This window comes from Urtica dioica, chromosome 11 (genome assembly GCF_054948205.1).
Source record: "Urtica dioica subsp. dioica isolate 48M chromosome 11, U.dioica_male_clone48M_v1_H2, whole genome shotgun sequence".
Lineage (NCBI taxonomy): Eukaryota > Viridiplantae > Streptophyta > Magnoliopsida > Rosales > Urticaceae > Urtica > Urtica dioica.
This window is the reverse complement of record NC_142766.1, coordinates 2,394,591-2,411,225: the sequence shown is the minus strand read 5'-3', so window position 1 is coordinate 2,411,225 and position 16,635 is coordinate 2,394,591. Positions and strand designations below refer to the sequence as shown.

The window sequence follows — 16,635 nt, the reverse complement described above, 5'->3', positions numbered from 1 at the left end:
GACCCTCACACTAGCTAGCAAATATTTATGAGGCTTCATCCTGACGGTTCTTTTTTGAATTGTCTGGACAACGCTCTTTCAGCTTTGGCTTCTTCATTTGAATCATTGAGAGTCTGTGTCAATTTTCGACCCACATTAATATCAGAACTCTTTTTCTTCAGCTTCTTTTGGGTGCTTTCTAGAAGCATTTCTCGGATCTCGGTTCGAACCTCGGGAGGAACTTTTTGGCATGGCCTCGCATTTTCACGGGGATCGTTACCACTCAAGTGTATTTCATTCGAATTATCCCGTCATCTTTATTTTCCAATCTCAAAAGTGGCACGTGAACTCGTTCGCACGTTATTGGATGAGCGTACAATACTTTCTTGCCCTTTCGTCGGTCATTTATGTAAATAAAAAAATTCATGATCACAATATCACAATCATAATTTCCAATTCGAAACTTAATAATCACAATTTATAATTTGTGAATTCTTAATCACAATTTAACAATCCCAATTTCAATATCAGAATTTCAAATCCACAATCATATATTCTAATTCACAATTTAACAACCCCGATTTTAATATCACAATTTCAAATCCACAATCATATATTCTAATTTACAATTTAACAAACTTGATTTCAATATCACAATTTCGAATCCATAATCATATACTCTAATTCACTATTTCAAAATCTATACCCCATATCAAAATTTTATATACTAACGTGACTAAATAATGATTATGAATTTTTTTACTCAGTCGGAAAACTGAAGGTCCGCCGCTTGTGGGTCGCCGAAAAATTAAAACCTTGCCGGAATTTAAAAGAGGGATCTTAAAGATAACCAAGTATTAATCTCAAATATGTAAAAAATTCAACAAAAATCGAGTTAAATTAATGTAAAAATAAATAACAAATTAAAAACCATCGAGACCCTACTTTGGAGCTTAACGTATGTTGAACATCGGTATATCAACGGTTATCGTCGATTATGTATAAAAACTCTTCCAAGGTTGGCGATTTCACGCGGAGAAGAAGCTTTTTTCCTTGAAATCACCGATATCGTATAAAATCTGGTGTCTAGGAGTCGGTTTGGATTTGTTAGAGAGGCGAAAGATTTTGTTCCCAATTTTGACGATATTTTCATTTAAATAAATATACATTTATCGCGATATTTTGTAATATCGGCTAAATATCGTGATATAATAACGATATTATATCAAACAATAATGTTTATATACAATTTTTTTTACCGAGCCTTATAAAAAAACGAAATATCAGCGATATATAGCTAGATATTGCCGATATTTTGAACGTTGGTTATAACTTATAACCTTTAGAGATTTGTAACTAACTAGACCATGTTAAACATGTGATTTTGGATCTAGCATACGTTTGACAATTTTTAGGGATATAGTCAAATGGCTTATGTGGCAATAATTAAGGTCTGATTTGCCTTTAGTTATTAACAAGTTCGTCACTTTCTCTCTCCTATTTTTTTTTTCGAAAATTCGTACATTTCTCATACGGACTCGAAATTGAGTGATTTCAGATCCTACGAATTCGTGGCGTCGAGATCTTCAAAAATAGACTCATTGTGTTTGATGAAAAATTGTGTTTAATGCATCATATTTACGTTTCCATTTATTTTTTTGATAATTTTATCAAATTTAAGTTATTTCCATATTTAAGGTAGTAACGTGATTTTTCTACATCTATGTTATTAAACATGATTTTTCATCAAACATAATAGATCTATTTTTGAAGATCTCGGCGTCACGAATCCGTAGGATTTGGAATCACTCAATTTCGAGTTCATATGAGATATATATGGTTTTTTGAAGTTTTTATGTAAAAAAAGTGTAGGAAAAAGTATGAGAGAAAAAGTGACGAATTTGTTAATAAATAAGGGCAAATCAGACTTTAATTAATGCCACATAAACCTGTTGACTATTTCACTAAAAGTTGTGAAACGTAAGCTAAAAACAAATTTTATAGTTTCATTTTGGTTATTTTGCTACACTGCCCTAACCTTTATATGATTATCTATGTATTATTTTCATCTCGATTTTAATTAGTTTAATAATTTAACGGCTAATTAATGTTTACTTTTTATTACCTTTCAGTGTTTCTAGCAAATATAATATGTGAAAATGGTGATTAACGTATTAAATTTGTTTAATCTTTTAGGCTCTTATTAAAATTCGTTTGTTTAGATTTTATTTATATAGAAAATAATTTTAAATCCCTAGACGAGTTTATTGCAATTAATTAATTTTTTTTAACTCTTATTAAATTTTAGTTAAAATTTCATTTTATCAACAAGATAGCCACACAGTAAATTAATTAACTGAATAGTAATTTTAATTAACTAAAAAGTAAATTTAATTAATTTACTGTGAGATAATTTTTTTTTAGTAAGATGTAATTTGAGTTCTTTTTTTAAAAATAGAGTGAATTATTGGGCTAATAGCCTAATTGATCCTATTCTAAATCCCTTCATAATCATAACTTTTTTTAATTATTAGTAAGAAAATATGACACATTTTTCCTCATTATGACAGTTTTATTATGATTTGTTCCCATCTATTAACTTTTTTCTTCTTTACAATTTTAGTAATCTCGTCAAATATTTTGTCCAACCATTAATTTTATATGTGTTCGACTCATATGATTGAAAATTTTAATCTTATATAATAATAAAAAATGAAATAAAATTAGATAAACTAAATAACATACAAATTTCATGTATTAACTTTTATTTTTCTACACATTTTTAGTCATTCCGTCAAGTATTTTTTCTAATCGTCAATTAAGTGTGAGATGTACTTGTCACATGTTACTTAAATGAAGTACACATTTATAATCTTATATAGTAAAAAAAATAAAAAATAAAAATTCAAAAAAAACAAATGAAATTAGATAAATAAAGGGGCAATTAGGCCAGTAACCCAATAATCTACATTCTTTTTAAAAAAATAGTCAAAATTTCATTTTATTATAAAAACAGTCCATCAGGTCGAAGTGTTATAATTAAATTAATTGTTTAGGCAATTTAATTAACCGAACATTAATTTAATTAACTGAACAGTTAATTTAATCAACTCTGGTGGGATTTTTCCCTAATAAAATGAAATTTGGGCTAGATCCTTATAATGAGATAGAGTATTGATTAGTTGCAACAAATACTTTTAAAATAAAAATTGAAAAACTTACAGACCCACAAACAAACACAATATACACTCACAAGAGAAAACATTATTGGGTACACGAGGGGTTACACCGGAAAAACCTATCAAAAGTTATCTTCTTGGCCATACATATTGCAACAAAAGACCCCAGATTTTGAGCGACTTTGTGAAAGAAGATGAGAAATTAGAGTATTGTTCCTTTTTCTCTTGGAGCACCTCGAAGGAGATTCAGATCCTGCTATCCAATCACATGCTTGGACGGTGCATTTTTTACATAAAATATGGTGGACAGTGTTGATGCCGGAATCGAAATCCTCAACAATAACAAAACTATAGATTATATTTTGTGTATCGTTTTATTTATATTTATGTGGATTTCAGGAATTCGTTATATAAGAACCGAGTAAAGCTTATTTAAAAGCTAAACAATAGAACATAATCGAGCATAAAAGAAGAATAAATCGAAATAGATTGCTTTAGTGTATATTGATTGACGAGCACAAAAAGGTTGAGCTCGTCTTAAAGAGTTGACGAGCTTAATAAAAATTTTGAGTATAAATTTAGGTATTATAACGAAAATTATATAAAAAAAATAAATATGATCTATTTATACCTGAAGTCCAACTCAGCTCAATCGTCGATCTGAAAGACACGTGATCGAGCTGGAGGTGATCAAGGAGTTGCATATGTGATGAGTTGAACTGGTGATGATGTGAAGACCTGGTGAAGACCGCTTCTTCCAGAGTGAACGCTTATAAACTTGGACTCGGTCTTGGTGGAGAGCTAAGATTGTTGGATGAATTGAGCTCGATCTTGATCGTACTAATGGGCTAGGGTTGATGACATTAAAGAATTATTATTTACTTGGGCTTGGGCCGAACTGAACAATCTAGGTGTGGTTGTCAAATCCTACCCTCACAACCAGTCCTCAGTAAATTTAATACAAGTTTTGAATTTTCATGGATACTCAAGTGCGGTTAAGCACATGTCATCCTCATGCCTTAATATGGGTCCGCCACTACGGGTTGAGCTCTCCAATCGACGTCAATAATGGAAGGTAAGTGAAAAGTTATTTTCATTTCATATTTACTACAATACGTATTGTAAAACTCAACTATTGTCAACATATAATAATACATATCTATTGGTATAAAAAAAATAAGTTACACGTGTTGAAATATATTGTTGTTATGCACGTTTTAGGTAAAACATAGCGACAAACAACAGAAAGCTTCAATAATAAGATTAGAACTGCTAGGACGTTTCCTATAACAACATTGCTTAAGTTCATTCAATTCACACATCAGACATGGTTTTACAATCGATGAAAGGTCGTCACCAAATTAGACATGATCTAAACAATATTTGGAGTGGCCGGAGCTTTTAAAGGGTCGTCTTGCATCGGAGAATGTCGGGAATCATCGCAAGGATATCGCAAACAGTCTCTTGTTGTCGCAAGTCATATGAAGGATAAAGGTCGAGTCGGCTGACGGCAGAGGAGATCATAGAAAGTAAGAGTAAGTGAGAGAAATCAAACAAAGATATACACTTTAAATTGTCTTAGGGGGTTACTTTTTTAATCTGAATGGGACACAAATTCATTTTTAAATATTTTACACAACGAGCCTAATTTTGATAAATAACTAGTTATTAAGAGTACCAAATAAAATTTATCTTTTATTTTAGATACCAAAATCCCTATTGAAAATCCAAAATTCAATACGTGATTTTGTTAATTAAGAGGAACTTCTGTGCCCTTATCTCTTTATTGTTAATAACTGTACTTCAAATCGCCATAAATAATGGTGAACTCGTGATCTGATCAGATTTTTTTTTTTTTTTTTTATAAGACGAATCTGATCATATATTTTTGGAAAAAGCAAAACTATGTATGTATGCAATGTAAGCACAAAAAATACGCTAAAAAGGTCATTTATCATTAAAAGGTATAATCTCGCTCGCAAGCGAAAGCTTACCACCATTATCCTATAAATATGGATATGCTACGAACAGCATTTTCAGACTAATCAAATCAACTTATAGTAAAATCAAAATTTGATATAAGAAAAAAAAGACATGAATAGCTTTACACGCGTTTGCCTTTGCCTTGTGGCTCTACTCTACATGAGCCTGCTTGGCCACCAAACCCGGGCCGATCTGATCACCGACGCATGTGGAAACCCGAGCGTCCAATACAAGGACTTGTGTGAGAAGACTCTGCGGGCAGACCCGGCGGCCCAAAGCGCAGACATTAACCGGCTTATAAAAATCACCCTCGAGGCCGCCTTGTCCGACGTCAAGGCTGTACAGTCCCGTATTGCCGAGCTTCTCCAAGCCCCATCGGACGAGAACGCTCAGAAGGCTCTCAAGGACTGTGAAGCGCTCTACACCGGCGCGGCCAGCATGATCGCCGGCTGCTTCTACGTCCTCGAGCGCCGCCGCTTTGCCGACGTCAATGCCTACGCGTCCACTGCCATGGCCAGGGCTGTCACGTGCGAAGGAGGGTTCAAGCCCAGCCTCTCCGCGTTGACGCAAGAGAACCAGAATTTCGCCCATCTATGCAGCAATGTAGTGGCTCTTAGTATGCAAGGTCGTACGGCTAATGCTCTTATTCATCGGCCCTAACCGTGTTGGTTATAAAACAATTAAAGGGCCAGTTTCCAATGTCATTGGATGAATAAAAAAAATTATAAGCTATTAATTCTAAAAAAAACTTGTTACACATGTCATTCTTACTTCAACTTTTAAGCAATCTGTTGGATTTTCTCTCCACGTGAAGGTAACATGACCCCTTAGATATCTATAATTATCATAATGCCATGAATTATGTAAATATTATTGGGAAGGCAACAGGATCTCGGATATTCATGGTTAGGTTTGTAGTTACGCACTTAAAAAATAGATTTTTGTCAATGTTTTTGAATAAAAATATTCCTCCAAATCTAATAAATCATTTTAAATATAATTTTCCTCTGGTTCCATCATTTCTCCTTTTCCAACTCTATTAATCTTTCATTCTCTCAATCATCTATTGCAAAACTTCCTTTTTATCACGTTTTTGGACGAAAATACGATTTTTTTTAAATTAATTTTTTCATTTTAAAAATCTATTGTTAAAGAATGTATTGAGTTTTATCGAATTAATAAGAATAATCAAAATTCATCTGATTTAATTGAGATAGATCATACTTCATCCGATGATATTTGTGCGCAACAATAATTCTTTTTTGGGATAGTTGTTGGCCCTTTAATTTTAATTTTCAAAAGTTTAATTTGAATGAATGCCAATGATACGAGTTATTGAAAATCGTTGATTTTGAACTTTAGATTTAAGGGACAACAACCACTCTAAAAGAAGTTGTTGTTGCCCTTAAAATCATCAATGAACTCTGATTAAATCTGATGAAATTATATCTTCTTAAACAATAGAGTTCAAAATGACAAAATAAAACAAATTAATTTATTTAGTGAAATTTCTATTTTCATCCACCAAAAAGAGTGTCAAAAGTCAAATTTTGGATAGATTATTGAGAGAGGGTAAGAGTTAGCTAGCGAGAGATAGAGATAGCAATGATGGAATGAGAGGAGAATCATGTTCGTAATAGTATGTTGGGAATATTACACAAAAAATAGTTATTTTGCAAGAATAATTAATCAAACTTGCAGAAAGAATGAACAAAAATAAATAAATAAGTCCTAGAACAATGGAGTCCCCAAACTCGTCTTCAAGTTAATAGACTGCACTCACCAATTTTCTCGCTCCTTCGCATCCACACGTAGCACATCCATCCTGGCATGTGAATGGTCGCCCATCATGATGTTTCATCATCAGATGGTAGGTGGATGTGATGGCTATAAGTTGGTTCAAGGTGGGCCGATCTAGGCCGAGTCTTTGTCCACCACTAAGAACGAGATCATTTGGGTGACTTCAAATTCCTTGGAGGTGTATCACCTCATGCTTTGTTCCTTGGAATGTGAATAAATGAACTAGCCAATGTCCAAATTGAGTCATGACTCTTTTGGATGAATCAATGTGACTTGTTAGCTCCTCGTCAATACATTGTTTCTAACTTATTCACAAGTGACAAATGAGTTGAGGAAATAACAACTAGAAGGGTAAAATGGTAATTTTATAAATCTCATCTAGTTGATGATATTCATGAAGGGTAAACATAGATAATATTCAAAGGATCCACTCATCACAATTAAGTAGAATTTTGAGTATAAAATATATTCATTTGAACCGAGAGATTTTCAATGTCAACTCTTTAAGGAGTTAGTTGACAATAAGCTTGAACTTTGAAAAGGTTTGTGAACTTTTGTGTCCAAGTATGCTATCTCAAGCTTTGTTCATTTGGATCCATGAGGTCAATACCACAAGTCATTAGAGTAGGATTTGTTAAATTAATAGCGAAGTCAAAACAAGTTCAAGTGTTGAACTAGACGAATTTTACGAAAATTGTCTAAAGGGTAATTTTGTCCATAAGGACATAAGATGGTATAACTATCAAAATAAGATTTTGGACATTGTCATATGATGACAATGTAAATTAAGTCCACATGGCCAAGTATGGTATTTGGGTCTTGAGGATTGAATTTCATTTTATGTGAAAATTCTACATGGGCAATTTTTCTTGTATTGTCATGAACAAATAAAGAAACTGTTGGAATTGATCTAGGGTTTAAGAAAAAGATTAAACGCTTCGGGAAGCGGCGGAATTTTAAAAAATTTCTTTTCAAGTAAAAACAGTTTTTACTAACCTAGACAAAGAAGCAAGTACATGTAATTAAAAACCAATATGAGCTAAGAGTTTACTAACCTTTCTTGAAGCTTGAACTTTGAAGAAGCTTTTGGAAAGTTTGCAACGCTCGTCTCCCCTCGCTGCACGTCTCTCTTCCTTTCCTCGGCACCTCGAGCAACCACGAAAGTTTCTATCACTAAATCACTCGAAATAAAGGAATTAGTGAGTGGACACTTTTAAACACTACGACTTAAGAACAAGTCTTGAAGTCGCAGAGCTAAACACTAGGTCGAGTGAGGACCTAGGTGCCAAGACAAGAAAAAATCGAAAATAAACTAGAGAGAGAGAGAGAGGATTTCGGCCACAAGTTCTAGAGAGAGAGTCTCTCAAATCTCTTAAACTTGGATGAATGAATTGTGAGGAAATGAGGCTCCTATTTATAGGAGAGGTCTCACCTTCAATAAGGTAGTTTCCTCTTCTATAGAATATCACATATTCATGAGCAAAATAACCCTTATTTCCCATTCCATTTGGGTGCCCAAGGCAGCCTTCTAGAAGGCTTGAATTTGTTTCCTTTTTTGTTCCTTGGCTTGCCTATTACACTTTTGGCCGAAATTCCTTGTGCATCCTTATGCAAATTTGTTTCCTCTTTTTCTTTTGGCAAGTATCTATATATATTTATTCACAAAATAATCTCTCCTTTTTCTCTATAGGGTAGGCGCCCATGACTTCTAGAAAAGGCTTCTAGAATTTTCTTCACTTGTTCATGACAACATAAGAAAAGGCCCATTTAGAATTTTCAATAAAATTCTTATGCAATGAAATTAATTCACAAGGCCCAATGATCAAGTCATGGCCGAGTGATATTAAGTCATCAAATGAACTTGTCAAAAAATTTATTGACATTCATTTCATCCTTTGTCTCAAAAGACAAAAATACCCTTTTGACTATTTTCGTTCTTGTTTTGACTTAGCTTCCAGTTTAACTATTCCTATCGATGTGGTTCGTGACAGTGACCTCATGGACCCAAATGAACAAAGCTTGAGCTAAACACTTGGACTCAAAAGTTCACAAACCTTTTCCAAGTTTAGCTTAATGCCAACTGACTCCACTAAAGAGTTGACACTGAAAATCTCTCGGTTCAAATGAATTTATTTTCTACTAAAAAATTCACCTAATTATAATGAGCGGATCCACTGAATATTATCTATGCTACCCTTCATGAATGTCATCAGCTAGTCGGGATTTACTAAATTACCATTTTACCCTTCTAGCTGTTATTTCCTCAACTCCTTTGTCGCTTGTGAATAAGTTAGAAACAATGTATTGACGAGGAGCTAACAAGTCACATTGTTACATCCAAAAGAGTCAGGACTCAATTTGGACACTGGCCAGTTCATTTATTCACACTCCAAGGACCAAAGCATGATGTGACATACATTGCATTTCAGCAATCTTGTACATGAATTCCATATCTATGAGAACTTCACAAAGTTACTCATGACATACTCACAACTTAGTACTTCACCAATAGGCCCTGTTCGGAATCACATAGTGAGTCCAAACTCTGACTTTCTCAAATGAGAATACTAAGGTGTGAAATGGCATGTCTCATTTCAGGATTAAGGTAAGCATGATGCAATTCATACATAATGACTTCGAGACATAAGAGGTTAAATGGTTTGTTCTTATCTTGTCTCTAGAAGTGCACTGGTCAATTCAGTTCCTTCGGAAGATACCTAGAAGAACTATAGAGTCTCCAACTCTCAATGCCTCATAACCAGACATCATAGATTCTTCTAACAATCGTACTGAGGTCAATAGTCATTTGACCCTAAGATTGCGAAAATATCGTTTTAAGTAAACTACGAAGAGTTTGTTCATGCAAATCTACATTTGTCTCTTCGTAAGTTGTTAAGTTTGTTTATGGACTAAAAGACTAAGGTTTTATCATAAAGCTTCAAACAAAGAAAGAATGAATGAACGTTTCAACTTTATTAATGAATGAATAGGCAATTACAAGCAAGAGTCTTCATGAGACTTTATTACATCAAATGTACAAAATAAAGATTACAACTCTTCTTGTGGGCACCATTGACAACAGAAACATCTAGAAGCATGTTCTAAAAGAAATTTTCGTGGCCTCCATCAAAAGAAAGAGGAAATTATTTTGTGCATTGATGTATGAAGATACTTGCCAAAAACGAAAAGAGGAAACAAATTTATAGCATCAATGCTATGATGTTGGACGTCCAACTAGAGGAAAGAGGGAAACAAATTTACAACCTTGGTATTATTATGATAGGAATGGAAAATAAAGATTGTGCTCATGAATATGTGATATTCAATAGAAAAGAGGAAACTATCTCTTCAAGACAATCCCTTCTCCTACAAATACCACACCTCATTCATAATGTTGAAACAAGTTTTTGAGATTGAGAGCTTCTCTCTCTCTCTCTCTCTCTCTCTCTCTCTCTCTCTCTCTCTCTCTCTCTCTCTCTCTCTTCTTCTTCTTCTTCTTCTTCTTCTTCTTGCTCTTTTGTTTTGGCACCTAGGTCCTCATTAGACCTAGCATTTCGTATTAGCTCTTTGGCTCTAATAATAGTTCTTGAGTCATTGTGTTTAATAGTGCCCACACACTAAATCTTTTTTAAACTCGAAGGCTCTAGTAGTAGAAACTATCGTGGTTTCTCGGATTCAAGAAGACACGAAGGAGATAAGCTAAGTGGTGAGACGAGCGATTCAATCTTTCCAAAGGCTTCTCAACGCGCAAGCTTCAAACGAGATTGGTACCGAGTGAAAACTCTTTATAGTTTTAAATTTTAAATTATATGTTCATGCACTTTGTCTAGATAATAAAATCGTTTTACGTGTTTTAAAGAATTTTTTTTTATATACCACCGCTTGCTAGAAGCGATAAATTATTCTTAATCCTAAATCTATTCCAACACTATTACCTATTGTTGTCGCACGAAAATGAACAACTATTTAAAACCTCGGGCGGTTCGATCCAAGGCCGGACCAAGTGATCGCACCCGGGCCAAGAGTGTGAACTCGATAGTCTCGAGCTAGGGTTTTCTCCGATCAACCCGCCTCTCGGGAGAGGTAGGGGATGAGGAGGAGGAGTGACCGTGCCTTGGTTGTCGGCTGCCTACGTACCCGTGTGTGGGATCAGGTCAGAACGTAGTTCAAGCGTGTAGGACGCAGTATGAGGCGCGGAGCCTTGGTGGAGAGGCGTGCTCGACGAAGGAGACGGGGCTCGAGGAGTCCTCGGCGGCGTCTCAGGACTTCGGAGATCGCGTATGCGAGAGAGAATGTGTGTTTTCTCTCTTTTGGAGACCTGGGAGACTCTAAGTCAAGAGTTCCTTGTTGAGCGTAGGCGATTTTCAGTAGAAAACCGTGAGAGCACTCGTGGGCTCAAGATTAATCGCTCGATCAAGAGAGGCGGCACTCGGGAGTCCCCGGAAAGCGCTTCAGAATCTCCGAGAGCGAGAAATCGTGGAGAATCCGCTTCAGGCCAAGGATGGCATCTAGAGAAGCGGAGAGAAGTCTCAAGTTCCTTGAGAAAGAATGGGATGGCTTTCCCCTCAATGAGAGGGGGTATTTATAGGTGTTTGAGGGCCTTAGGAGGCTCCTTTTTCGTCCATGTGGGACTAGGAACGCATGTGGCATCAAGCGGAGGCGCACGGCGCGCGCGGCGCACAAAGAGCGGCGCACAACGCGCGGCGCGCGGCACGCGGCGCAGGGGGCGCGGCGCGCGGGTCATCTGGCGCGGCGCGCGGGTCATTGGACGCGGCGCGGGATGCGCGGCGCATGGAGCGCGCGGCGCGGGCGCGTCTTGGCGCGGCGCGCGGTCTTCCTGGCGCGGCGCGCGGCCTGTCTGGCGCGGCGCGCGGGCTGCTGTGCTTGGTTGGCCGGCGCGGCAGCGCGCGCGGCGCACGGCCCGTCTCGTCGGGCTCTTGCGGGCCTTTGAATACCATTCATGCCACATGAAATATGAAGGTTTCCACTTGGCGAGAGTGACTCGATTCGAGGAGCGACTCGAGGAGTGAAGCTCGACTCGAGGAGACCGACTCGAGGCTCGACTCGAGGAACAACCCAAGGCTCGACTCGAGGGGCATGAGGATTTGGCACGAGGACTTGTCAGTCGACTCGTGAGAGAAGGCTCGCCGCTCTTTAGGACCTCCGGCCTGACCATCGGCCCTTTGAATGGCGTGTCTTCTTGGCGTCTCGGGTTTTCCGAAAACGACCGACAACATTAGCCCCCCAAGTTCATTGCTCGGGAGGCCCCGGGCGGTGAACTTTTAGTTGTTTCCGCCGGGTGTTTGAGGAAAATAGACTTTCCAGAGCTTCACCGTTGCGAAGCCTTTGTGATTATAAAGAATACTCTCACAATTGCAAGTGCTCTTCTCGCTTTTCCGTCTTTCTCGACACGAGTGTGTGATCGACACGTGGAGGAGGATCCAAGCGGATAAGAGACGTAGCTCGACGTGGACGAGGCAAACGCGCTTGCGTCCGTCGCTCTAGGCCCGGAGCAAATGGGATATGCATGCGCAAGTGGGGCGTGCATTTGTGTAGAGGCGTGCCGGCGTGTCGCGGCTTATTGATCTTTTGGCAATGTTACGCCCGAGTTAACCTTCGATGGCGTTTTGTTTGATAATATCATCAATCCGGAGTCCATGGGACTCGACGGTGACTAGCAGGGCGACGATTGCGTAATCGTGACCCCTTAGGGGAAGATCATGGCTTCCGTCTCGGCCAGCTTGGAAGGCGACTGCTCTTTTGCATTTTGCAAAGGCGTGCTCATTCTGAGGTCTCGAAGACGGAGGTTGATGCTACGGGCTGATGCTTCGAGAAGACGGAGTGGGCACCTGGCGGAAGGCTCTGCCGCACCGGAGGGCTTCGACTGCTCGGGGATAAACGCTAAAAGTTTGACCACGCATCAAGCATAAGTCGGCCTCACGGGGCATCCGCCATTCCCGCCTTGGTGACACTTCTTCGTCTACGTTCGGAAGATCGGCCTTTATTCCCCAGGCGCGAGCGCGGGTCTCTATTTTGGCTGACCTGTTCTTCAGGTCGCTCCAGGTGTTTGTTCGAGGAGTGGGACTCGACTCGAGGAGACTGACTCAAGGCTCGATTCGAGGAGCGGAGCTCGACTCGAGGATACTGACTCAAGGCTCGACTCGAGGAGCAAAGCTCGACTTGAGGAGACTGAATCAAGTCTCAACTCAAGGAGCGAAGCTCAACTCAGGGAGCCGACTCAAGTCTCAACTCGAGGGGCTAGGCTCGACTCGGGGAGCCGACTCAAGTCTCAACTCGAGGGGCTAGACTCGACTCAAGGAGACTGGCTGGTCATTAAGGAATATGACTCCACTCGAGGAGCGATGCTCGACTCGAGGAGTATAACTCGATTCGAGGAGCAAGACTCAACTCGGGGAGAATGACTTGATGAGTGATGCTCGACTCGAGAGGGATGACTCGAGGAGAGTGACTCGACTCGAGGAGCATGGCTCGATTCGAGGAGGGTGTGACTCGACTTGAGGAGGATGTCTTGACTCGAGGAGCAGCGCTCGACTCAAGGAGAATGATTTGACTCAAGGAGCAAGACTCGAATCAAGGAGCGTGACTCAACTCGAGGAGCGAGGCTTGACTCGAGGAGAATGACTCGACTCAAGGAGCGAAGCTCGACTTCGAGGAGAATAACTCGACTCAAGGAGCGAAGCTCGACTCGAGGAGGATGACTAGACTCGTGGAGCGAAGCTCAACTCGAGGAGAGTGACTTGTCTCGAGGAGCAAAGCTCTACTCGAGGAGACTCGACTCGAGGCGCGAAGTTTGACTCGAGGAGAATGATTCGATTTGAGGAGCAAGGCTCGACTCGAGGAGACTCACTCGACTCGAGAAGCGAAGCTCGACTCGAGGAGGATGACTCGACTCAAGGAGCGAAGCTCGACTTGAGGAGACTGACTCGACTCGAGAAGCGAAGCTCGACTCGAGGAGGATGACTCGACTCGAGGAGCGACTCTCGACTCGAGGAGAATGACTTGACTCGAGGAGCGAAACTCAACTCGAGGAGACTGACTCGACTCGAGAAGCGAAGCTCGACTTGAGGAGAATGACTTGACTCGAGGAGCGAAGCTCAACTCGAGGAGACTGACTCGACTCGAGAAGCGAAGCTCGACTCGAGGAGGATGACTCGACTCGAAGAGCGAAGCTCGACTCGAGGAGGATGACTCGACTCAAGGAGCGAAGCTTGGCTCGAGGAGGATGACTCGACTCAAGGAGCGAAGCTCAACTCGAGGAGACTGACTCGACTTGAGAAGCGAAGCTCGACTCGAGGAGGATGACTCGACTCGAGGAGCGAATCTCGACTCGAGGAGAATGACTTGACTCGAGGAACGAAGCTCAACTCGATGAGACTGACTCGACTCGAGAAGCGAAGCTCGACTCGAGGAGGATGACTTGACTCGAGGAGCGAAGTCTCAGCTAGTTCAGGCCGAGCGAGGTTCTTGCTCGGAGGCGGGGTTCGCGAGTTTTTGCGAGCAGCTTCAATTAACTCGCATGGAACGGGGATTCTCCCAAGGTGAGGGTGATCGTGTTTAGTTGGCGATGGCGAAGACAGCATGAACTGCGCCTTGTACGGCGGTTCAGGTGCGTTGCGATTTAGTCATCATATTCAACGCTTTGTGGCGACTCTTAGCGCGTCGTGAGAAGCGGTTTTGTGCGTCGTTTAGGCGCCTTAGGCACATTGCGAGGGACGGCCTAGATGCACCATGCAGGCTTCTTAGGTGTGCCGTATAGGCGTTTTAGATGAGCCATGTAGGCATCTTGGTTGCGCCATGTAGGCGTTTTAGGTGTGCTATGGTTGTGCCATGTAGGCGTCTTACGTGCGCCATGTAGGCGTCTTAAGTGCGCCATGTAGGCGTCTTAGGTTGCGCCATGTAGGCATCTCACGGGTTGCGCCTTTACGCGTCTTACGTGCGCCATGTAGGCGTCTTAGGTTGCGCCATGTAGGCGTCTTACGGGTTGCGCCTTTACGCGTCTTACGTGCGCCATGTAGGCGTCTTAGGTTGCGCCATGTAGGCGTCTTAGGTTGCGCCATGTAGGCGTCTTAGGTTGCGCCATGTAGGCGTCTTAGGTTGCGCCATGTAGGCGTCTTACGGGCTGCGCCTTTACGCGTCTTACGTGCGCCATGTAGGCGTCTTAGGTTGCGCCATGTAGGCGTCTTACGGGCTGCGCCTTTACGCGTCTTACGTGCGCCATGTAGGCGTCTTAAGTTGCGCCATATAGGCGTCTTACGGGCTGCGCCTTTACGCGTCTTACGTGCGCCATGTAGGCGTCTTAGGTTGCGCCATGTAGGCGTCTTACGGGCTGCGCCTTTACGCGTCTTACGTGCGCCATGTAGGCGTCTTAAGTTGCGCCATTTAGGCGTCTTACGGGCTGCGCCTTTACGCGTCTTACGTGCGCCATGTAGGCGTCTTAAGTTGCGCCATATAGGCGTCTTACGGGCTGCGCCTTTACGCGTCTTACGTGCGCCATGTAGGCGTCTTAGGTTGCGCCATGTAGGCGTCTTACGGGCTGCGCCTTTACGCGTCTTACGTGCGCCATGTAGGCGTCTTAAGTTGCGCCATATAGGCGTCTTACGGGCTGCGCCTTTACGCGTCTTACGTGCGCCATGTAGGCGTCTTAGGTTGCGCCATGTAGGCGTCTTACGGGCTGCGCCTTTACGCGTCTTACGTGCGCCATGTAGGCGTCTTAGGTTGCGCCATGTAGGCGTCTTACGGGCTGCGCCTTTACGCGTCTTACGTGCGCCATGTAGGCGTCTTAGGTTGCGCCATGTAGGCGTCTTACGGGTTGCGCCTTTACGCGACTTACGTGCGCCATGTAGGCGTCTTAGGTTGCGCCATGTAGGCGTCTTACGGGCTGCGCCTTTACGCGTCTTACGTGCGCCATGTAGGCGTCTTAGGTTGCGCCATGTAGGCGTCTTACAGGTTGCGCCTTTACGCGTCTTACGTGCGCCATGTAGGCGTCTTAAGTGCGTCGCGAGGGACGGCTTTAGCCTGCATCTCGGGGATGTCTCTTGGGCGCTCCTCGGAGGCGTCTTTAGCCTGCATCTCTGGGATGTCTCTTGGGCGCGCCGCGGGGGCGTCTTTAGCCTGCATCTCTGGGATGTCTCTTGGGCGCGCCGCGGGGGCGTCTTTAGCCTGCATCTCGGGGACGTCTCTTGGGCGCGCCGCGGGGGCGTCTTTAGCCTGCATCTCGGGGATGTCTCTTGGGCGCACCGCGGGGGCGTCTTTAGCCTGCATCTCTGGGATGTCTCTTGGGCGCACCGCGGGGGCGTCTTTAGCCTGCATCTCGGGGATGTCTCTTGGGCGCGCCGCGGGGGCGTCTTTAGCCTGCATCTCGGGGATGTCTCTTGGGCGCGCCACGGGGGCGTCTTTAGCCTGCATCTCGAGGATGTCTCTTGGGCGCGCCGCGGGGGCGTCTTTAGCCTGCATCTCTGGGATGTCTCTTGGGCGCGCCGCGGAGGCGTCTTTAGCCTGCATCTCGGGGATGTCTCTTGGGCGCGCCACGGGGGCGTCTTTAGCCTGCGTCTCTGGGATGTCTCTTGGGCGCGCCACGGGGGCGTCTTTAGCCTGCATCTCGGGGATGTCTCTTGGGCGCGCCACGGGGGCGTCTTTAGCCTGCATCTCGGGGATGTCTTACGGCGCGCCACGG

General features: G+C 42.1%; 1 protein-coding gene across 1 annotated transcript; it reads left to right on the top strand.

Annotated features, from left to right (window-relative positions):
- Window positions 1-5,252: 5,252 nt before the first annotated feature.
- Window positions 5,253-5,801, top strand: LOC149380660 (putative invertase inhibitor). The gene has a single exon (XM_089630451.1). It carries the CDS (start codon window positions 5,253-5,255, stop codon window positions 5,799-5,801), a length of 549 nt encoding a protein of 182 aa, XP_089486577.1.
- The last annotated feature ends 10,834 nt before the right edge of the window (window positions 5,802-16,635 follow it).

Bases quoted from the DNA above. Each gene is read 5' to 3' on its own strand.
- LOC149380660 (XM_089630451.1), top strand. From the start codon at position 5,253: ATGAATAGCTTTACACGCGTTTGCCTTTGCCTTGTGGCTCTACTCTAC.